General features: G+C 43.4%; 1 protein-coding gene across 3 annotated transcripts in view; it reads left to right on the forward strand.

Moving 5' to 3' along the window:
• The window catches only part of CUX1 (cut like homeobox 1), a 441,317-nt gene that overhangs the window by 291,012 nt on the left and 125,469 nt on the right, over positions 1-24,836 (forward strand). For 2 of the 3 annotated variants that reach the window (XM_073565621.1, XM_073565622.1), the window contains 2 exons: positions 3,815-3,980; positions 4,269-4,325. The exons of the other annotated variant lie outside the window; for it this stretch is intronic. In XM_073565621.1, the coding sequence (XP_073421722.1) occupies positions 3,815-3,980; positions 4,269-4,325 (223 nt within the window). The remainder of the gene's footprint in view (positions 1-3,814; positions 3,981-4,268; positions 4,326-24,836) is intronic. 3 annotated transcript variants of the gene reach the window in all.

The following is a 24,836-nucleotide window of genomic DNA, read 5'->3' on the forward strand; positions in this document are numbered from 1 at the left end:
CACGAACATTACCAGTTCGTCGCGCTTCCTTTCGGGCTCGCCACCGCTCCCAGAGTCTTCACGAAGATTATGGCGGCGTTGATGGCCTTGTTGAGGATCAGAGGTCTCGTTCTTTTTCCGTACCTCGACGATATCCTGATCAAGGCCCCCTCCTTTCAACAGGCCCGCCTAAGTGTGGCGATCGTTCTAGACACCCTGTCCAGTTTTGGGTGGATCGTCAACCGGGAAAAGTCCTGTCTGGTCCCTACTCAACGCCTTGTGTTTCTGGGCCTTCTGTTTGACACTCGTCGGTCAAGGGTATTTCTCCCACAAGACAAGATTCTTTCCCTGCAGCAGGGCGTGCGATCATTACAGATCACACGATTTCCATCCCTCAGGACAGCCATGAGGGTCCTGGGGAAGATGGTGGCGGCGATAGAGGCAGTTCCCTTTGCCCAATTTCACGCCAGGCCACTCCAGCAGGCCATTTTGTCCAGGTGGAACAGGTCGGCTCGGTCTCTGGATCGTCCGGTTCGCCTTTCCTGCCGGATCAGGCGGTCTCTCAACTGGTGGTTGACGTCTCCCCTCATTCTCTTGGGGCGGTCTTTTCTTCCCGTTCACTGGCAGATTGTCACTACGGACGCCAGCCTCATCGGCTGGGGTGCAGTGTTCCGCAATCACACTGTTCAGGGTCGATGGTCGACTCAGGAATCAGCTCTGCAGATCAATGTCCTAGAGATACGGGCGATCCATCTAGCTCTCGTTCACTGGGAAAGGCGCCTCAAGGGCCTGCCTGTCAGGATTCAGACACAATGCCACAGCGGTGGCGTATATCAACCGCCAAGGGGGGACACGGAGTGTCTCAGCCCTGGCGGAAGTGTCCAGAATTCTTCAATGGGCAGAGACCTTTGTTCCAACGATTTCCGCGGTTCACATTCCCGGCGTGGACAACTGGGCCGCCGATTTCCTCAGCCGCGAGGGTCTCGCGGCAGGGGAATGGTCCCTACATCCGGAGGTGTTTCATCTGCTCTGCCGTCGGTGGGGAACCCCGGATGTAGACCTCATGGCATCTCGCCTCAACAGGAAAGTCCCACAATTCGTGTCCAGGTCTCGGGACCCTCTGGCAGTGGGCGCCGACGCTCTGGCCGTCCCTTGGTCACAGTTCGTGCTCCCCTACCTGTTCCCTCCTCTGCCTCTTCTTCCCAAGTTGTTGAAGAAAATCAAAGCAGAGGGGATTCCAGTCATCCTCATCGCCCCGAATTGGTCTTGATTCGCAGACATTGTCAACCTTCTCGCGGACGCCCCTTGGAAGCTTCCCGACGGGCAGATCTGCTGTCTCAAGGCCCGATTTGCCACTCCAATTCTCGGTCGCTCAATTTAACGGCGTGGCTGTTGAGACCGAGGTTTTGAGACGGGCAGGATTCTCTGATCGGGTAATTCATACCATGATCCGCGCCAGAAAGCCGCCTTCTTCGAAGATCTATTACCGTACTTGGAAAAGCCTATTTCTCCTGGTGTGAGGCCAATGACATCGCGCCCTTGGTTTTTTCGCTCCCTTCTATTCTTAGCGTTTCTTCAGGCAGGGCTGGATGCGGGGCTTGCTCTCAGTTCCTTGAAGGGTCAAGTTTCGGCACTGTCCATTTTATTTCAGAAAACGCTGGCCTCCCGGCCCCAGGTCAAAACCTTCCTCCAGGGTGTGGCTCACACGGTTCCTCCGTACCGAGCTCCCGTGGATCCTTGGGATCTTAATTTGGTTCTTCAGGTTCTGCAGGGTCCTCCTTTTGAACCTCTCAGGGACGTTTCCCTTTCCCTCCTTTCTTGGAAAGTGGCCTTTCTGGTGGCCATTACCTCCATCCGGCGCGTGTCGGAATTAGCGGTACTTTCTTGCCGCTCTCCTTTTTGGTCCTTCATCAGGACAAGGTAGTTCTGCGGCCTCCGCCCTCTTTTCTTCCGAAGGTGGTATCTTCGTTTCACCTCAATGAGGACATTGTTCTGCCATCCTTCTGCCCGAGCCCAGCTCACCCTCGGGAGCGGTCTTTGAACAAGCTGGACCTAGTCAGGGCATTGAGAGTCTATCTAGCCCGGACGACTTCCTTGCGGAAGTCAGACTCTCTGTTCATCACCCAGCCTCAAAGGCCACTATTGCGCGCTGGATCAGATCGGCAATTTTGGAGGCATACCGGGTCAAGCATCGAGTGGCCCCTCCAGGGATCAGAGCGCACTCTACCCGGGCGGTGGGTGCCTCCTGGGCGGTGCGCCAAAGAGCTTCCGCGCTGCAGCTTTGCAAGGCTGCAACGTGGTCATCGGTTCACACCTTTGTGAAATTCTACAGGGTCCACACCTACGCTTCGGCGGACGCCAGCCTAGGTAGAAGGATTCTGCAGGCTGTGGTGGCGAGTCCACTGGCCTGATGGAAGTTTGTTTCCCACCCCAGGGACTGCTTTGGGACGTCCCATGGTCTCTGTGTCCCCCAATAAGGCGAACGAGAAAACAGTATTTTTTGGGTTGCTTACCGTAAAATCTGTTTCTCGGAGCCTTCATTGGGGGACACAGCACCCTCCCATGTTCTACAACTCCTGTTCTTATGTTTGTCGGTTTGTTACAGTCGAGTTGTTTGTTCTGTTTTCAATCTATTCTGTTACTTCTCCTACTGCTTTCTCACTAACTGAGGAACTTCCTGCCGGTCGGTGGGGTGTACACTGCGGAGGAGGAGCTAACCTTTTTTTGTGCATAGTGTCAGCCTCCTAGTGGCAGCAGCATACACCCATGGTCTCTGTGTCCCCCAATGAAGGCTCCGAGAAACAGATTTTACGGTAAGCAACCCAAAAAATCCTGTTATTCCCCATCCTGGTATATATATATTCCACATCCTGATATATATTCCACATCCTGGTATATATATATTCCACATCCTGATGTGTATATATATATATATTCCACATCCTGGTATATACAGTATATATTCCCCATCCTGGTGTATATATATATATTCCACATCCTGGTGTACATATATATTCCACATCTTGGTATATGTGTTCTCCATCATGGTGTCTATATATGTGTCCAATTCTGGGCATATCTTGGTAAATTTATCCCTTATTCTGTTCCCCATCCTGTTATATATGTTCCCCATTTTTGGACTTAACCTGTTATTTATGTCCTGGTATTTGTCCTTTTATCCTGTGTCCCTTCCTGGTCTATAAACAAATATACTCACCTTCCCTCCACTCCCTCGCCGCGCTGCGTCCTCTTTTGAAACCGGCAGCTGACTTCAGCATGCAAGCGACAGGATCGCATGACGTCACTGCCATGCACGCCTAGTCATGTGCATGTTGACTTCAGCTGCTGGCCTTTGATTGGCTGGCAGCGAGTGTTGCAACTCACTGACCTGGCCGGTCTCTGCGGCGCAGTACACTTCAGTTGAATGTGTGTCCTCGGATGCACATCCAGTTGAAGTTTTTCTTAATAAAGGCAGGCCGCCCACCCGCACAGGCCCAGTCACGACCTGGGTGACCACGATAGTTACTCCCCTGGCAGAGACCCCGATTCCAGCAATGCATCACTTATAGGATTGCTAGTCCCCTAACAATAATCTTCTGCTGATAAAATACTGATTTCAAAACTACAGCAAGCAGCTCAGTAAGTGATACATGGCTAGGGATCTCTGACTGTCCATTATGCTGCTCTCAGATTATTTCATAATAAGCTTGTGACATTTCCAGTAAATAAATGAATGAATCACAGAGATATTGTGCCATGTTCTCTCATAGCGTGTCTCCTGTATAAAGAAGCCATGACCATACCCCATGATTAAACACGTGTTTTGCATTTTCAGGTGCTGGGCTTGTCACAGGGCAGCGTCAGCGACATGCTGTCCAGGCCGAAACCTTGGAGCAAGCTGACCCAGAAGGGCCGGGAGCCATTTATTAGAATGCAGCTCTGGCTGAACGGTGAACTGGGGCAGAGCGTCCTGCACTGCCAAGGACAGCAGCAGGGGCAAGGTACTATAAATATATAGCCATATAGTGCACACACACTTCCTGCGTTATCTCCTGGTCTGGGCTGGAGACTCGTGCAGCCATAATGTCACCTTGGCTAATTCTCCCTGATGAGGGGCAGGGTAGTGCTGAGCTCTTGTGCGCGAAGTGAGGTTTGTTCTGCTGTTGGCGGGCACCAAGTGCCGTGTGTTTCAGTGCCCCGTGGCAAATAAAGCGCTGATGTCCCAAGATTCTTCCAGGGTTGATGTCTGCCACATCCTTTGCTGATCTACCTTTTCTTTCCATTTATAGCCCTGCAATCTGCAGCAACTCAGCAGGATTCTGTCATCGAAGGATGTCCAAGTTCAGGTACTTTATAGTTCGTCTTGGTTTGAACATGATCTCAGATATTTGTCACCTGGGGCTAAACGTGTTAAGGGGATTTGTGATGTTTTGTCACATTCATTCCAGGGTGCCGCAGACTCACTTTCCTGAATGTAAACATCATTTCTTTCAGAGTTTTTTTCTTTTTGCTGGCAACGTTAATGTTAGAAGAGATCAGAGAAGTTTATGTTAGATTTTAGGAATATTATTAGAAATAAAAGAACATTTACCTTAGGGAATAAAAGGGAATCGATAGACACATTATTGATTGCAGGTTTCACTAAAATCATTACTTATCACAAGATTTCAATGTATATTTTGTTCACACATTTCACATGATCGCTTTTTCCAGACATGTATAATCGCACATCACCCCCTCATATAGGACATTGATCACCGGTCAGCACCGATAGCGGAGGGCAGCCCTGCCCTGTGCGCTGAATATTATACAATATTGAGGAACCTACACTGTTAGGCTTACCTCTCCTATGCCTAAAATGTTAAAGGGCGTCCGGCTAGGAGGAGTGCTCAGTCAGGATTGAGGTAGTCCTGTACCCCAAAATGTAGACTGTAAAAAAAAAAAAAAAAATTGTCACGTACATCTCAGCAAAATGAAATAAATGTAAAGGGACAAGTTGTTGTGACTGTATTTCTATAGTTAAGAAAAAAAAAAACCTAGAACGAAGGTCATTTGATGGCGGTCTGTCTGTATATATTATTATATGAGCATAAATGATTATTGTGCGTTTAGGGTATACAACCGGAAAGTTCCCAGCATATATGTGAAAATATCGCTAGGCCCTTACCCACCTGACGAAGGCCAAAAGACATTCATTAAAACAAGAAACACCTTTTTTAACATAAGATCCTATGGGCACCTCTTGCCACTGTACCTATAATTTGGGAAATCGTCCCAATTTATACCTCCAACATACTTTGCAGTGTGAAAGCAACAGTCTCCATTCATCAGGAATCGCCAGTCATTACAGTTTCTGCAGAGTGTGGGGTTTAGGGTGTGTGCACACGCTGCAGATTTTTTCTGCAGAAAAGTCCGCATTGCTTGGCAGAAACCGCAGGGTAAAAGGCATGCAGTTTTCCCTGCGGATTCCTATACTTTGTCCAGTGGAATTGATGCAGATTGTATTGCGGTTTGGGCTGTGCGAGGCTCTTAGATACCCGCTGTTTACATTGGTAACCAGCGTGGTCGCTGGTCCTGATCGCTGGAGGGGCTGTCTATGTGACAGCTCACCAGCGATCAGCTAGCTATGTTCCAGCGATCCCATCCACGTCAGATCGCTGGGACATTGATACTTGTAACGGGGCCCTAACAGTGAGCAACAAGCTGCATTGTTAAGTATAGGGGAATTTTCTCTACCTGAGGATCTTGCTGATATTCTTCTTTCCAGGCAGATTGTACTGGTTCATAGAGATAAATCTACATATACCAGTAGATCTCTACGTACCTGTACTGTATAGACCATAAAAGCTATGGACTTTTTACCATTAAAGTGCTAAAAAAATTAAAAACTATTACAGATAATCAAATTTTTATACAATTTTTCAAAATAATTGGCACAAACCAGTAAATAACATAGAAATATTTGTCATCCCTGTTATCGTAACAACCTGTACAATGCAGTCAATGTATTATTTATGGTGATCGTTAAATGGCGTGAATCTTGCATAAAAACAAAAAAGTTATAGCTGACAAAAACTGTTAATGTAAAACATTGAAACAAACAAAAAAAAAAATGGCCATCTGAGGAAGTCCATTCTTGTTTTTTCTAGATCCACAATGAGTATGACAGATTAGATTCAATCTATTTATTTCCCCTATTGGCTATTAATAGTGGATTAATCCAATTTCTATCACATTTCTGTTTTTCCTTAACTTGAGAAGTAGATTTGTCGCTTTCAGATTGCACTCTTGAGGCAATCAGATACCTGCCCGGGGTTCTACTGCCAAAAATGGCAAACAGCGGATTTTGCACTGGGCAAGCCGCAGCCAGCGTAATGCAAGGGCAGCTCTAATGTACTAATAGGGTACATAGACAGGGGTTGTCTTCATGAAACAACCCCTCTAAAGGGTAACCTGAACTTGTGAACAGATTCTTTACTCATGGAGACTAAATAAGAACAGGAATGGACATATCCCAAAAAATACCGCTCTCCAGTGGTATCTGATGATTCCCAGGGTACAGATTGGGCATTGTACCGCCATGCAGGGGATGTATAACCGTGGGCCAGGGTACGGAAACATTATCTAGGCTGGCTGTCAGAATGGAGCAATAAGCAGAAATGGGCTCAGATAGATGGACAGCTCCTCCTCGTAATCACTGGACTTGTCCCCGAGAAGCGGCGATCTGTAACCTCACTAGATGGCTCGAGCTTGCGTATTGTTACTTTTAAAACTGTTTACCATGGACCTTTATTGTTCGTGTCACAGTCGAAGGAGATACACACAGAAGTACTTTATTTTGGTTAGTGTCCTCTCATTATTAAACTGGAGGTGGAAAACTGCATTTGAAGTTACAGCTGTGGGTGATCCCCAGGGACTTGGTCTTTCTTCTTTGTTCGTCTATATTCTGAGCTATCATCCATCATGTCTAACCTCATGCTGCTTAGCAGAAGACAAACCCATAGGAATAGAAACTCGTACAACAACAAAAGACAACCGCTAATTAAGGCTGCCCCCCCAACACAACACAACCACTACATACCTTGAATAATGGCTTATGCATTAGTGACTTAAATGTCCGCAATAAGTTTAGATCCGCTTAAAATAATGCAGAACACAAACAAAAGTCCATTTTGTTAATGACATCACACGGCAATTAATCTTCTGGGTCCCCTAGGATGAGAAGGTGAAGATAGAGCAGTTCGGGGGGGGGGGGGGGCTTACTTTATGAAGGTTGTTATAGTGGTCTCTATAAATCTCTGATACTTTTCAGTCGTTTTTTTTATTTTTTGTGTATATATAGAAAGAATAATAATGCAATCTGTACTTTGTTCTGCTAAGAAAAGTCAAGTTGTTGGCGGATGTAAAATTACTGCTATTGGAAAATTAATGACAGTCTTCAAGGGTTCAACTTAAAGGGGTGTTCCTCTAATGAGCATTCTTATCTCAGGATGCATCATTCCTGAAGGCTGCTCCGAGAATGGGGGCTGTCCAGCGGTTTTTGAGCATCCTTTGCTTTGAAAAAGTCTTTTAAATGATATATAGGCAGCTGACAACATAATGAAGGCTTACTCTGCTTAAAGGGGTTGTCCAGCAAATAAAAAAAATATTTTTCAAACGGTGCAGACCTTTATGAAAGAAACAATTAAGGCTCATTACTTACCCTCTTGATCTCCCTCGGAGCTTTACTGCGTGGCTGACTCCATAGAAAGGCAGAAAATGTCCACTCAGCCAATCACTTGTCTTGGCAGCGACCCTCCTCAGCCAATGAGTAATGCTATAAAGGGGGATGCTCCATATAATGTGTAGTTAAAGGGTAAATGAGTCTATTTACACTTGAACTTTACATTGCAGATAGCATCCCTTGTATTTGTTTCAGTTTTCTACTTTGTGTGCAATTGCACTGGGCGTTTTGGGATATTTTTACTATTTACTAAATAAAATATTGTTTTTTAATAGGGTAACATGAATTAGATGTCCCCTTTAAAAGGCCAGTTGGAAAAATTAAAGGGCACTTAATGCCTGCACTTTTAGTGACCTTGTCCAAGTCAGTACCCGCACAAGTACAGGTTATAGACGAGACTTAAGACTGGTGTTTCATACCTGAGTCTTAAACAAAAGTTAAAAAAAAAAAGGGTTGTGCGGCCTCAGGGTACATGTATGCGATGCATGTTAAGTATGCGATTTGCATATTTCCGGCCACATTCCTACTAAACATGTCTAACCTCTCTCAATACACTTGCATTGAGCAAGGTCGCACACGACTAGTCGGCACATGACTGCATGTATACAAATCACATACTGTACATGCAGTCACCCGGCACGCAGTACGAGCGATGTGAGGATTCACAAGTCTGCAGTCACAGAGTGACTGCAGACATGTATCCAAAGGCTGGACAGCCCCTCTAATTAAAGTGAAAGTCACAAGTTTTGGGGGGGTTTTTTTTACTTATAAAAAAAAAATTGACGCATTTTTCACTGCATGAAAGATAGAAGACATAATGTAGACCTTCTACTTGCATTCCTCAAATGAAAACTTGCACTAAAAAATACTTTTTTCTCAGCCACCAAAGCTGTAGAGATTGTGTCCTAGAACTTCCGAGAAAAAAAATGTATTCTCCGGTATCAGATACAGACGCGCAGTCCCACTTCATGATTCAGCGTGGTCCCCTCCAATGTCTGCACACCTTTCTCTTGTTAAGAACAATTGAGGCAAAGTCACTTGAGAATCTGATGCAAATCTTTTACCATTCAGGATTTTGTGCATTTTTGGGGAACAAATGAAAGTCCCTGGGTGCAATATCTATGGAATAGGGTGGGCATCACATGAGATCCGATTGCGCAGCAGAGATGTAGCGTTCACTTTCCTCCATTTATCCAACATTTACATCACTTCTAACAAAATATGTAAATACAACATGTTTCCCTAAAATGGAACATTTCATATCTGGCGGAAAGTAACATATTTGTACGACCCTTATAAAATGTGAGCGGCCGTGTTTGTGGCTAATGTGCTGCCATTACTGCTCCGTCCTGTGTTGCACTGCGAGGTACAGCTGTCACATCGTGGGCGGCAGATGTTTGTCGCTGCATGGGGTAACCCCTGAACGGGAACACTTTTACCAAACTTGCTCTCCCATGTGTTTATATATACTTGTACGAAGTATAGGGCTGGAGGATGCAAACTATGCGACTTCCAGAAGATGACCTTGGAAAAATACAATGTTTTAGCTAGAAAAATGATTGGCGTTTACTAATGTGTATCTATTTTTATGGCGTGTGTATGAGGCCGTGCATGCCTATGTCGTACCGTATGTAATTGGCAAAGCAAACGTATGAGTGGTAAGAACAATGAGTGCAGTCATTGTACTGACCAGTATGAATGAGCGATCTGTCTGCAGAAGAAAAGTGTTCTCCATTCCCTTTGCTTTTATCGTACATAGACTGAGACAAGCTCGCATGTTCCGGGCTTGTTTGTTTACATCACTTCTTCGACTACTTGCACCACACACGTCATTTTCACAAGCCATCTGCCCACCTAAAAAGACGCTGGTACTAAGTATATCCACTTAAAGTCTCCAGGTCAAAAATACCCAGTTTTTGATGTTATTTTATTCCTGCTGCTTACCTGAGCATTACGCTTTAAAAAAAATAATTCATAATCCGTCATACGGTTCCAGAGATACGTTTGCTCTTTATTTAGTGCACCCAATATGCAAATTTTCAGTGTCTTTCCAAGGGGGGTGCTCAAATAATTCACTAGGGGGCGAGTCTTTGGGTTCCTCCTTTTGCACGCCGCCCCCTTAGACAAAATCTATAAAAATTAGCATATTGCGCGCACTAAATAAGAAGTCGAATTTTCAAAAAGAAACACAAATACCGTATTTTGCGCACTATAAGACGCACTGGACTATAAAGCGGTCCCTAAATATTGGGGAAGAAAATAGGAAAAAAAAATTTATAAATAAAATAATCGTGCGTTTTATAGTCTGATTTTACCCAGGGGTGGGGCAAGGTCACAGGGGGCAGGAGGCAGCGGCGGGAGTGGGGCAATGCGGCAGCCCCCCATGCTGGGAAGAGGGGGTGTCCCAGCAGTGCGAGTCTGCAGGCCCTGGGCTTTCATAAAATGCTGGCAGTGAGCGGAGTTCCCTTCCCATTGATTTCCCCGTGATGGGCTCCGGGAAAATAGCCGCCGCATGCTCAAATTCTTAGATATCAGAAGCTGGGAACATACAGACTCATTGCAGATGTTTTCCTTGGTGGGATTTGAACCCAAGACTCCAGTGCTCCATAGGTTTGCTTGGCTATTTGTGTATTTTTCTTCACTTGTACTTGTAATGCAGGAAACAAGAAGTAAGCTTTGAATTTTTTTTCCAAAGAATATGGGTATTTCCTGGTACCCTCTGGGAGAGCACTAGAGAAGAAGCTAATGCACATTCATCTTTAAAGTGGCCAGAGTGACGACATTTATTGTCTATTTGCACTAGATAATTAAATACATTTGTTCCTACAGACTTTGTAATTTAAAAAATAGGGAATAATATACAGGGGTTTTCCCATCATGGATTTGCTTGCAGAAAACCTGTTGCTCATTACAGTAAAAAAATTATGTGTGACGTTTTACATAATTTCATCTGTCGGCTACAGAGAAAATCTGCAGTGTAAGTTGCCCTACGTTTTGGATTGGTAATTAATTAAAGAACTAAAATAATAGCATCTACACTGAACTCCGGCGCAGGCGCCATTTCGGTGATGTCGGCGCCTGGTCTCCTGGGGCTCTGTCATGCCAGCCCTGCAGCCAATCGGTGGCCACTTCCCTCCCATTTCCTTGGACAGAACTGATCCCTGGAAGAAGTGAGAGTCGCTGAATGTTAGGTAGGTAAAGGCCCCGTCTCACTAAGCAATTTCGGTAGCGAGATCGCTGCTGAGTTACAACTTTTGTGACGTAACAGCGATCTCACCAGCGAGATCGCTGTGTGTGACAGCGATCAGCGAGCGGCCCCCCTGCCGGTATCGCTGATCGCTGCAAGAAATCTCTGGACATTTCTTTGGTCGCTGGTCTCCCGCTGGCCAGCACGCATCGCTGTGTGTTACACCAGCGATCAGGTGTAAAAAATAATAAAAAAAATAAAAAATATAGTTATTCTCACCTTCCGATGTCCCGTTCAGCCATCCCGCCTCTCTCCACGCTCCGGTCCCAGTGATCCTTTGCACGAATGACCGCGAGACTCTGTTATCCCGCGAGACCTTGACATCTCGCGGTCATTCATGCAAAGGATCACTGGGACCGGAGCGTGGAGAGAGGCCGGAAGACTGCGCGGGACATCGGATGGTGAGAATAACTATATTTTTTATTTTGATTCTATTTTTTACAGGATGGCCAGCGATGCCGGGCGCTCGGCATCGCTGTGCTGATCGCTGGTGAAGCTGTCTGTGTGACAGCTCACCAGCGATCACATAGCGACTTACTAGCGATCCTGACACCTTGATATCGGTGTCGGGATCGCTGGTAAGTCGCTTAGTGAGACGGGGCCTTAAGAGGGAAGTGGCCGCTGATTGGCTGCAGGGCTCGCCTGACATTGTAATCCGCGGGAGAGTGGGCACAGACATTGCTGGAACGGCGCCCGCATCGGAGGTGAATATTGATACCATTATTTTACATGGGGGAACGATGGTGATTCAGAAGGGGTTTTCCGAGTAGTGGAGAGCCCCTTTAACATGTGGATTTCACTGGTAAATTAAGGGTGAAATCAGCAGAAAATCCACAGCAAAATTGGCACCAGACCAGTCCAGTGCGGACGCTCCCTAAAAGTAAAACATTTACTACATAAGGTGAAACAGAAGGTCAGTCAGGTGGATTGGTGCCCAGGGTTAAAAGCCGTCCCCAAATACTGACATGTGCCATAAGGGCTACCCCTCCTGACATGCCCTAATGATGAGTCACTTTGGCCACAATGCAGCTCCTATATCTCAGCTTGGCAGTTGCAGTTTTCTAGAAGGAATATCCGCTAAAGCCTCAGACATTAATAATCAGAATAATCACGTTAAAGTGTCTAATAGCTGAGATTCCCATCTAACACTTAGAGCCCAGTTGGAGATGAATGTACTGAGACTTGATTATTTAAAACATTCACAATGAGTAACATAATTGAGCAAAACATAGCTTCCACTAGTAGGGAAGAGGGCTGCGAATATCTGCAAAGGAAAAATAATAGAAAAATAAAATCTACGGCAAGCGCCTTAAGCAGCGTTGGAAGTGGGACTCCCTAGGGGCAACAAAAAGATGTTCTAATCAATTACCACATCATAACACTGATGTATGATAATTACGGAGTGTTTCTCCTGAGATAGTGCAGCATTTGGCTGGGATGCAGTCCTTTCATGGTCCACTGCCTGATTAATATGCAAATAATAGGCTGATTGCATGATGAATGCAGAAAATGAGTTCGCTGATAACGTGAGCAGTGAGGCGAGAACATAATAAATTACTTTTAGTGACTGTCCTACATTAAGCACCCTTTCCAAACAATTTTATCTGAAATTGAATGAAGCAGTATGGATATTGTAGGATTGTATAAAATAATGTACCTTAATGACGGCGGTATTATTGCTGCGTGTGAGCAGAAGAGGCATTTAGTTTCAGCGCTTCACCCCGCGCTCAGCAGAGATTTGTTTTATTCATTATGCACAATTGATCTCCGTATAAAGGTGAAGTTGGAACACGGGAAGAAGTCAGCTATAATCTGTCATTCTTGGCCCGTTCTAATGAGAGCATTGTGGCCATTAACTGCGCTCTGTGACACTGTGGGGACACAGCCAGGCCGTCACCGCTGGCTGCCATTTTATGGGATGAGCCAATATTTTTTGCAGGCTTATTTTTCCTTTAAAACTGGTGACTATTAGTCGCTTCCCAAACATCTATTCTTAAAAAGACCAGCTGAGTATGGAGTCTGAAGCCCCCCATTCACATTAGACTAATGGTGGCCAATATTGACCGGTTCGGCTGACAGTCTAATCTGTAGGGGGCACCAGCCAACTGATTATCAGGAGATTTCGATTAGGTATGTCGGAATTTGGGTTGCCAATCACATTGTTCTCCTAGAGATAAGCGCCTCCAGAGATGTCTGTTGGTGGATCCCTTCCAGAGAGCACTTGGTCGAATGAGCACTCATGTATGGGAGAGACGGCAGAGATGGCTGTCGGACTGATAATCAGCCGAAGCATTGCTTGGCTGACAGCCAACTGTAGGGGGTCCTTTCTAGACAATGCTACATGGGAGAAAAGAATGCAAATTTGTCGTTTATTCCACATGAGAGCTGTCTCCCAAAGGAGAAGTGGCCACTGTAAACATGTGCTTGAGGGCTAAACGTGAGTAGCCACCTCTCTTAGGCATTATTTACCAAGTAGTCTGTCTCTCTCTATATAATATGGTGACTGCGATGTATTAAGAGGATAAACATTTTAATGGGAGGAGGAGTGCTTCTTTACGTAGAGCCAGTACATAATCCGTATGCTGCCTCATGGACTTCACACTCACTCTGCCAGACTTTGCGCTACACTGATGAGGAGCAAACGGTTAGATCTGATTTCTGAAGGAATTGTTGCCAGAACATAACTCCTCTGTACAATGTCCTATCCCAGCAGAGCTAGTGGACCCAGTTCACATCAGGAGACCAGAAATATAAAATGTCTAGACTGTCCATAGAAATGGCTCACAGGCAGTGAGCCAGGAGAACATGTTTCAGATGCACAGTGAGCCATTTCATAAGACTCATCTCTTTGAGACGACCACTTCCTTATTTAGGAGATATTTCATGCAATGCATTTTCCGCCACACCCCGCCATATATTTACATATTGTCCATTTTTTGTGATTAGACCACTTTTCAGTAATGTTTTGAGGGGTTGTCTTAAAAAGGCTTCACTTACTTAGGTCTACGTTTAGGTCCGTTTCACATTACCGTAGAGTTGGCCGTACACATAACATATCTTTCAGTGGAGTGCTCATTCAGCCAACACTTTGCTTTCCTGACCTCCCCCAGACACATGCACATTCTGCTTTGTTGAGCATGCATGCGTTCTTTAAGCTGCTGCCAGACATCTTGACGGCCGGGTTATTCTCCTTGGGATAGAAAGGATTAAGTGTTGAAATTCCACAAGTCTGATTCCTTCTCCCAGGAAGCCCTTATAAATGTTAGGGAGATGGACGGCCCTCTGTATGCTCTGAAACTGGCAGGTTTGGCCACCATTAATGTGCATGGCCAGGATAAGAAATGGCTGCATCACTTACACCCTGCGGTGATCCTGAACCAAGCTTAGGTCACTGCAGAGCTTGGTTTAGTTCAGTAATAACCCCCGGGCTTGCCGGTGTTGTGCCGGTAGTACGGATTTTGATATGCTTCTGCATGTCGGCCATGTGAAGGTGGTCTCACAATGGTCAGGCATGCCACTGTATCTCTTGGGAATGAAGGTAGGAGATATCTCCCACCCGGCCGTGTATAGAAAATGTCTATTTTCTAAGGTTTATTGAACATGCGGTTTTATTTGACGTTTTCGAATTAACAGATACTCTTTCTTCAGGACGACAAACACATATCTCCTGATAATTCTAGGATAGGTGGCACAGACATTATAGGATAAAACTGTACTCATTACTTGGAATTATGTTACATCTGAGCATAAATATTAGTTTAAAATTGATCTTAATTGGTAAAGTGTTGTTGGAATTGGATGCGTTTGTAATGATAAGAGGTATTACTGATAAAAGAGGAGAACGTTTTAGGTGACTCTAATTGGTCTAAACACATCTCCATATAGTGCATTGTCTGTCCCCTTGATCTTGGGCCCGACCATACCTATCAGCGGTTCATAGATGTCATTAATACCCTAAAAAACATGTAACTGTGCTGAAGAACAGAATGTCGGGCTAAATTTGCTGCTACAGTCATGAGGCCCCATGTGTACACAGGGTTGTTTTCCATGCACAGCAGCATTAAAGCTGGACTTTCCTGCCGGCTTGAGATAACAGCAAAATTACATTTTCAAAAACAATTACCCCTCCCACCGCTGCCTGTGAACACTGCAGTTTATCAATATAACCTGTCTCTGCCCCCCGAGCCCATGTAGGCAGCATGGTTGTGGTAATGCCGGGATTTTTTATGAAATGATCAGAAGGCACATTCTGCATGGAGGCATTTTGATCATTAGCTTTTGCTACCGGGGGCCGGGCCGAAGATATCAAATGACTGGAAAATGATAAATGACATTTAACACTGATCCTTGTCACCACATTCATCATCTTTGGTTCCATGCTTGTATGAAAGTGCAGAGGTTGCACGAGAAGACAGTCTTGTGTATTGCTCTCACTTGTTATAGCGGACTGCTGGAATATACACAATAGATTAGAAGACAATGGACGGCGGCATTGTGTTTGTTTTCAGGTGCTGATGACCTTGTACAATCGCCAGAAATAAATTCCGTTATTGATGTCTTGATTCGCACAGTATATAGATACAATGGAAGCTCTTTGAGAAAAACGCTTATACAGGACAGATTTCCTTTGGCCAATTTTTAGTTCCGCCATATATTATACGCCTTCTTTCACAAGACCACCCTCGCTTATTCATGTAATTACGGGCAGTCATCTCATGATTTCACTTTATATTATTTACGAGTAAAGATCCTCATACACATGAGCCAAATATGGGCCGACGAACAAATGGTTGTCAACTGGGAAATAAAAGAAACACCTACGGTATCTCTGATGGTATCTGTGGCAGAAAAAATTCAACATGGCCGATGCAGCCAGTGCTGATGATTGGCCGAAAAAATCCAACATACCAATAGATTTTTTTAAACATAATTTATGTTTGTCAGATGGCCATTGATGGAAAGGAACAAAGGGGGGACGATACCTTGCTGGCATCCTTTTGGAGAGATATCAAGAAATTGTAGTCACCACATGGACAACTATCTGTCTGTGTGCATGAACGCTAGATAAGACTGAGAAATTACTGTCTGTGCAATTCCTAAAATATTTTATTGAAAATGTCTCCAAATTCCTTAAAGGTGGTCTGACACCAGATTCTGCAATACAAAGTACATAGATGATTAAATAGATCCTGAAGATGCCGGTGTACCAACTTTGAAAATCCATGTCAGAGTAACAGTATAGTCCTTTTTGAAAAATGTCCTGTCTGTTCTAAAGATAAGCATTTTATGAGGTCAGCTCTAGATTACACCACCACTCTGACAAGGATTTTGAAGATAAGTACACCAGTTTCATAAGGTCTAGGAAACCAGTTTAATAATGTAATGTACTTCATTTTGTGAAACCTGGGAGCGATGGGCCCCTGATTTCCTACTTTACATTTAGTATTACTTGGCGATCCACCACTATTTGGCAGTGTTGCTATTGTTAGTATTTAGGTGGATTACAATATAGCTGCAGGTTTATGCACCCTATCGGTTGTGTAAGCTGTGTGCGGGTAACGTATTTGGTTCCTTGATCCTTGTTGGATATATTCCTCGCCATACTTCCCCTATTATTCACTCCTCATTCTTTACCGTGACCTTCCTGTCTAATGTGACTACATATGCCATCTAGTCTCTTCTATTAGGACTACCCCATGGCACACCACGTTGGCATGCAATGAACTTGCAGGATTTACCATAGACATTATGATTATGTAGGATATTCCCCACTATCTTTTTATTATGTTGGTGTCTCTCGTAGTGATGCGTTTAGGCCTTGTTCTATGGATTGTGGCTGGAGGAGTTTTTGTGAGATCTGGTGACAGATCCAGTCTAAGGATTCTTGTGTGTTTTTTTCCTGTACACGTTTGTAAAAGTAAAAAATATTTTATAGCAACATTTTCAAAGAATAAGTCTATAATCGCCGGCATGGAGCACTGCCCCCAGTTTCTTGTCACTAGACACTCCATACTAGACTGACTTTGTTCCCATCAGCACCACTTTATTATTACTCGGTTACATATAACCTACGTTGGATCAGCCGGTCCCTCTTTATTTGCCAAGGATAAATAAATGAAACCGACGCTTTGCCTAAGAGTTAGCAAATACTGACCAAGCACTATTCTGTCGAGGAAAGATTTGTTTTCATGCCAGCGACTGTAGGTATGTTTGTGTTCAGCTCTTTGATTAATGGTCCACTTACAAAGATGGCAAGGTGGTTTCAGCAATATGAAATGGATAATCATATAGTAAAAATCCATTTGTCTGGAGCCCAGAGATGAATTGAGGGGATGATTGCACATTTGCCAGCATTTCTAAATGACACCGAGCATATTAACATTCCATTTTGTCCCGTTCTTTGCTCTGTTCTTGATTTCTCTGTGTCCTCCCAGGCTGCTTGTTTGAAGCAGACTCCAGATTCCTTTTCTAATGGTCTGACAGGACTATAGTGACTTTAAAAACAGCCGTGCCAGACGTCCATGGGGGTGAGACATTCAGTTTCTGCTGCCCCAGCTGTGCACTCTTACGTAGAACAGGGGAAAAAAAGCAAAATATTCATGTATGCGTGTCCATTTGTGTTCCTGAACAATGCTCTGTGTGTCTGATTAGGTGCCCTGGGAAAATCCATTTCTGACCCATTAACCTCCGTTTAGTATAGAACCTTGGAACCACGCACCATGTCCTTATAACAATGCTTCTTTTGTTCACGCAGATAATACATTCTTGAATTTAAGTAGCCATCGATCATCAAAACCTTAGACACATTGAAATCCCCAGCCTCTCATTCATTATTAAAATAGTTAATGCAGCGTTTTGTGCATGCATTATATATTCGCCTGGTTTTGAATACTGGTCAGCTGGGGTAGTCTGTGCACCTCTCTGAAATCAATATCGATTGGCAAGCAGAATCTGTAAAATAAAAATGATATATATACACAGCTCTGGCAAAAATGAAGGACCACTGCACAGTTTTATAAAAATCAGCTTCTCTACATGTCTGACAGCCATTCCATTCCAGTGTCAGTTGAATTCCAACCAGAGTACACGGCATTCTACTTAATGTGCTTCTGATTAGGTGATCACCTGAACCAAATCTTATTTAACGAAGGAAGTATAAAAAACCCTGCTGTGGTGTCGACAATCCTCTTACCATAGGACAAGCTGGATGGCAAAACAAGTGCTAGTAATATCCCAAAAGTAATAGGAATGAAAAAATAACTTTTTTAACCATGCCAAAGGAGTTGAACAGAAAAGTCTTGAGTGAGGAAAAGAAGGGCTCAATTCTGGGTTTACTAGCGTAGAGATACAGTGAGCGTCATGTTACCTCCATCCTTAAAATTTCTAACATGGCAGTCCATTACAACAAGGTCAAGCAGCAGACATTGGGGACGACAAAGCTACAGACGGGCAGAGGGCGAAAACGACTTTTCACTGACCGAGATGACCGTCATCTTATTCAAATGTCACTCAGCAATCGCAGGATAACGTCAAGTGACCTACAAAAGGAATGGCAAATGGCAGCTGGGGTGAAGTGCACGGCAAGAACAGTTTGTGACAGGCTCCTAGAGGCAGGGCTCAAGTCATGTAGAGCTAGAAAAAAGCCTTTCATCAATGAGAAGCAAAGGAGAGCCAGGCTAAAGTTTGCCAAAGACCATAAGGATTGGACCACAGAGGACTGGAGTTAGGTAATCTTCTCTGATGAGTCTAATATTCAGCTTTGTCCAACACCTGGTCGTCTAATGGTTAGTCGGAGACCTGGAGAGGCGTACAAGCCACAGTGTCTTGCACCCACTGTGAAATTTGGTGGAGGATCGGTGATGATCTGGGGATGCTTCAGCAAGGCTGGAATTGGGCAGGTTAATCTTTGCGAAGGATGTATGAATCAAGCCGCATACAAGGTTCTCCTGGAAAAACAGTTGATTCCTTCCGCTTAGGCAATGTTCCCCAACTCTGAAGACTAGTTTTTCCAGCAGGACAATGCGCCAAGCCACACAGCTAGGTCAATCAATGTGTGGATGAAGGGCCACCACATCAAATCCCTGTCATGGCCAGCCCAATCTCCAGACCTGAACCCCATTGAAAACCTCTGAAATGTAATCAAGAGGAAGATGGATAGTCACATGCCATGAAACAAAGAAGAACTGCTTACATTTTTGTACAAAGAGTGGCATAAGGTCACCCAAAAGCAGTGTGAAAGACTGGTGGAAAGCATGCCAAGACGCATGAAAGCTGTGATTAAAAATCATGGATATTCCACAAAATATTGATTTATGAACTCTTCCTGAGTTAAAACATTAGTATTGTTGTTTCTAAATGATTATGAACTTGTTTTCTTAGCATTATTTGAGGTCTGCAAGCACTGCATTTTTTTGTTATTTTGACCATTTCTCATTTTCTGAATATAAATACAAAATTTAGTGCTTGGAAATTCGAAGACATGTTGTCAGTAGTTTATAGAATAAAAGAGCAATTTACATTTTACTCAAATATACCTATAAAGAGAAAAATCAGACAAACTGAAAATTTTGCAGTGGCCTCAATTTTTGTCAGAGCTGCAAATATACATATATATATATATATATATATATATATATATATATATATATATATATATTGTTGCAATTTGTATGCTGCTTAATATTTGATGCTACTAAATTTGAACACATTCAGTCCACATATAGATTCCACGCTGTCGGTGGTACTACCCATTAAAGGGAAGTTGAAAGCTGATGCATGACCAATCCACGGGCAGCATGTATCAGGCGCTGGCTGTCCGATTTCAGCTGTGTATGCTTAACTCTGAAACACTGCGGCATTTCAGAGATAAACATAATTTGACAGCCCCCAGGGACCGAGCCACACTGGAGACTAGTCAGACAGGCGAGTCCCTGGCAGCTTCTCCCCACCCACTGCTCTGGACTGTCTGAGTAGGGCCATAAATGAGCGCCAACTCGCTTATCTCTCTGGGCTCCAATATTTTTTAAAGCAAGAGTAGCGCTGCATTATTCATGAGATGCATAAGGATATGATCAATTGGCTGTTCTATATATATATATATATATATATATATATATATATATATATATATATTTTGTAGAAAAGTCAGCTAGGACTGGGTAAAATTCTAGACTAGCTCAACCGTGTCTGAGTCGCCAGTGAATGTGACACCACTGGGCCTTAAAGCAGGACCTGTATTGCCATCTGGGTGAAACCCCGTTATTGCTTTTGCCTTCATTGGCGAAGGACTGTGATTCTTACTAATTCATATGTGCGGGGAAAAGGCTGTTTTCTTTTTAATAGCTGTGCAAGTTTATGGAGTTCAATAAACCTCACACTGCTTTGACACAAGAATCCAGTGCCTGTATGAGCTTTGGTACCTACCTGAGAGTGTGAAACCATAAAATATAAATAGGTATATATAATATACGTATAATAAAACAATCCACACTCCGAAAAATAATGTGCTTGTAAACCTTGTGTTTCATATTTATAACAAAAACCTACACAAATTAGGAATCTGCATTTTCCTTTGAAAATTGACCAATACAAAAAAATTGACCAATAGCAAAAATTGGTATTTTCTATATTTTTATTTTCTGTGGACTTACCTTATCCATTGGATATATACTGTGGTTGGAGCTGCTCTGCAGTACCTGGCAGCTGTCTCTACACATTGAGTAGAGCTGCTCTGCAGGTCCGTTCAGGGTGTTGATCGATGGGGGTGCAGGGTGTCGGATATTGATGACCTGTGGATAGGTCATGAATATGCTGATCCCGGACAGCCTTTTTATTGCCTACTTTCTTAGACATAGTGCTGCTCCCTGAACATATTTTGTATGGCTTAGATATTATTATATCCTCCCTATGATACCAGGCATTAGTGGCGTTTTAATAAACTCTTTTGAGGTTTTTCTCGGCACTCTTCATCTCTCTTCTAAAACTCTGTTGCCCATTCTGAAATCTCGTGCTACTAAATGATGTAGAATCTGCCCCGTCACTCTTGTAAAATAACATCATGCGTAGCTCTATGCACATCCGGAGTGCCATCGAGAGTTAGACAGTTTTTAGTATGTCCTTACCATGGTCGTATTGTAAGGAAGAGTATCAGACCAGTCATCAGATAAATAATGTTTGGGTTCTTGTCAAAATGTCACAGAGCACCCTGCCATTTCATTTCAGCAACTTGTCCTTCTGAATGCACAGTACGCCTTATGGCACGCCAGCAGTAAAAATGTCACTTACAATAATTACTTTTTGGTGAAAATGCTTGCTGACTTCCTACCTTCAAGCTGTTTTTTACACAGCGGGGAGATAATAAGAAATGACTTTATCCTGACTGCTCAAATAAACACTAAATGGAATTTAGGTTATTATTACTGAGAATTGAGGCCTGTGTCTGGAAATATAAAAGAAGGATCTGATAAATGAAAGCTTTGTTTCTAAAAATTACAATACGGTTTTCTTTATAAAATTCCCGATACCATTATCCCCTTAATGGGAGCTTTGCTATTATTTATCTTTAATGGAAAGAAATGCATTGTGTCTAGCAGTATGGCTGCCTTACCGCACCCAACTTTCCTGGAGTCTTTAGTGGCAAATCTGCCTGACAATGCCCTGTGGTGTATGCCGTTACATAGATGTTTTTTCTGTATTACTAGGTATCTGGGAACACTAGACTGTACTGTAGTCAGGTTTCAAAACAAGTGAAAAAGATAAAATAATAATTTTAATATTCTTGGCAGTATACATACAGAGAGATAGATACAGGTATATATAATATATACGGTAGATTTTTTTTTTTGAGTGTTGGCACTAAATTTGAAATAGAAAATACAGTAGTGTTGTTCTCTTTAATTGAAATATCTGATATTAAACTGCAAAAATACTTTCACAATGAGGCATTGGCATAAAAATGACATCACTAGCTGCAAACATATACAGTGGTGTGAGAAAGTGTTTTCCCCCTTCCTGATTGCCTTTCCTTTTGCATGTTTGTCACACTTAAATGTTTCTGATCACCAAACAAATTTAGATATTAGACAAAGGTAACACAAGTAAACACAAAATGCAATTTTTAAATGGACTTTATTATTAAGGGGAAAGCAAAATGCAAACCTACGGGGTCCTGTGTGAAAAAGTTATTACCCCCCTAAACCTAAAAACTGGTTGGGTCACCCTGAGCAGCAACAACTGCAATCAAGCGTTTGCAATAACTTGCACTGAGTCTTTTACAGTGCTCTGGAGGAATTTTGTGCCACTCATCTTTGCAGAGTTGGTGTAAACACTGTAAATGATATCACTAGCTACAAAAACAAACATTTCTGTAAGTGATCACATCACTAGCTATAGGGTCTGACATGCAGTCCCAGGTGATGGGTTCGGCCTGAAGAAAATACCTCCACCCATGCAGATAGCTTTTGGGGGGGAGGGGGGTGAACGCTTCTGCCTATTCAGGGGGCTGATCCCTGGGTAGGGAGAACAATACACCACATGCTTAGTGATTGAGTTGCTGCAGTGACCTCAAGGGGTGAGGATCTATTGATGAGGTACTGGTGACCATTTATGGATGGCCTATGAAGTTTGGAAATCAATTGCCAGCTGGGCTGGACACACGTGCTACGGCCGTGGTATCTGTCATCTGGCTTGGAACTATCTTAATTACTGTTGCTGCTGGCTGGAGCTGGATATATGTGCTACAGTCGTGTTGTCTGGAGGAGCATGGGCTGTGACTACAGACTATTCTGGCGGAAGATACAAAATCTGTGGGCCAACCAAAAGTTGGTAGACAGTGAGTATCGCTTGGTATGTGGGCAGTGTAGCTACCAGCATCGGGGTGGAGATCTTGTGGACTGGGGGGAGCAATTAATTTTGGCCTTCTACCCAGAGATGTTGCAAAACCATGGACATAAGGAATGAAAAAAATAGTTGCATCGTTAACCTGCCTAGGTGATTATTACAACACCACACAACCTCAGATGTTCACAATTACTGTAAGTGATTGCGTCACTTGTTCCAAACATAAACATTGCTCCAAGTGATGACGTCACCAGCTCCAATCATAAATATTGCTTTAAGTGATGACATCACTGTTCTCCAAAAATGACGTTTTACAGGTTTAAAGTATGTGCCTATGTCCAGAGAAGGACAGGTGCATTTACTTCTGTAGTAAGCTGCCAGGATCCACTTAATGAACAATGGCATATTCAGATTATAGGATCCTTTATGTGACGCTTTCCTCTGTCAATTCCGTAGTCGGTTGCTTGTCACAGTCTCCTAAATGTTCAATCTTGCAACCCTGTTGCTCTTTTTATGTTTAATTTTTCAAAGCAAAAATCCCCAATGGGTCCTTCACTGTATTAAACCTCACGGCAAAAACATCATGTCAAATGTGAAAGTTCCAAATTAACAAGTTCCTTATAATTGACTCTGCTGTAGGCTAAGAAGCAGGATGCGCATTTGCTTTTCTCTTCAGTGGTGTTTGATACATGGCACTCGCTGTCCTTGAAGTCAGCTCTTGCAGTAGAAGCAGTTGATGGTTGCCTCGCTGAGTAGTGGTGAAGCCGGATAAGCTTAGGCTATGCTTATACAGAAACCATTTATGTCGCACATATGAACAGAAGAGTTTGAGGAATGATTGTGAGACAATTCCTAACAAAATCTAAGTTTTGAGAAGTGTCAGGGTTTACAAAAAAAAGGTGTAGGTTAGATTCCCATCTAGGGAGGTTACCTCGTTGCTGTCAGAGGGGCTCACACAATTTGATGAAGATGTGTGCTGAGCACCTCAAAATTACAGGCATAGTCTATATGGCAGTTTCAAAATTCCTGTATTCAATGTTAGCGAGCTCTGAGAGCGTTTTTAATTTGCTGGTTTATAAACCAACATACTGAGATATTGAGACACTTCGAAGTTCCCTTGAGGAAACTTTGGAATCTGTATTTTTCAGTTTGCCATTTGTGAATGGTATAAGGAATACAGTTTGTCGTAAATCTATATAATCTGCTGATGGTTAAACAGGGAAATCAATAGTGTTTGGCAGTGCCCAGTCCTACCATGTGATATGTCATGTTATGTTACTTATTGCCTATACATGTGATGGGGGGATTAATTTTGATCGCCAAGGGTCTGATTGCTGGGACTCTCACCGTTTTTGAAAATGGAGCTCTGAAATTCTTTAGAACAGGTTTCTGCTGAGCCGTGTCTTAGAGGAGTTTTCCCACAAGCAAAGTTAATTTTATGGTTGATTTTAATGAATACATCATGGAAGAATAATTTCCATAATTGGACGTGTTTTTTAAAAAAAAAAATGTTCCTGTGCTGAAAAATCTTATAAATGTGCCCCTGCTGTGTAATGGCCGTGTCTGACCGTGCAGAGACATGGTCTGATCATGCTACTGCTCCTGGGCAGGGGAGGATGCAAAAAAAGAGTAGACAGACAGGACAGCACGGGATCTGTGTCAGCAGTGGGGTCCCCCTGGGTCTCCTGCCATAGCGTTTCACTTCATTCAAATGTAGACGGATAGTTCGTGCTGACACCGACGCACCCCGAGCCTGCAGGACAGCTTGAATTTCTTTTGAACTTGATTGTGGCTGCTTACCCAAGCCGTTTACCCACAATTTTGGAAGCCTGCCAATAATTTTGTCCAGCTCTTTTGAGTGTTTTGTTTTAAATTATGTCAAATTTGCCTTTTTTTCTGTTTTTTTTATTTTCTGTTGTTCCAATACACACAAAGGAAATAAACATGTTTATACCAAAACATGTGTAATTACAATAACTTGCAATTGTGGGGGAACCTCCTTTAGATGCTGTAGTTTTGGTGATTCCCAAATATATTAAAGGTTAAGGT

The sequence above is a fragment of the Dendrobates tinctorius genome, unplaced genomic scaffold (assembly GCF_039654945.1).
Source record: "Dendrobates tinctorius isolate UK_male_01 unplaced genomic scaffold, ASM3965494v1 ptg000016l, whole genome shotgun sequence".
NCBI classification, from domain to species: domain Eukaryota; kingdom Metazoa; phylum Chordata; class Amphibia; order Anura; family Dendrobatidae; genus Dendrobates; species Dendrobates tinctorius.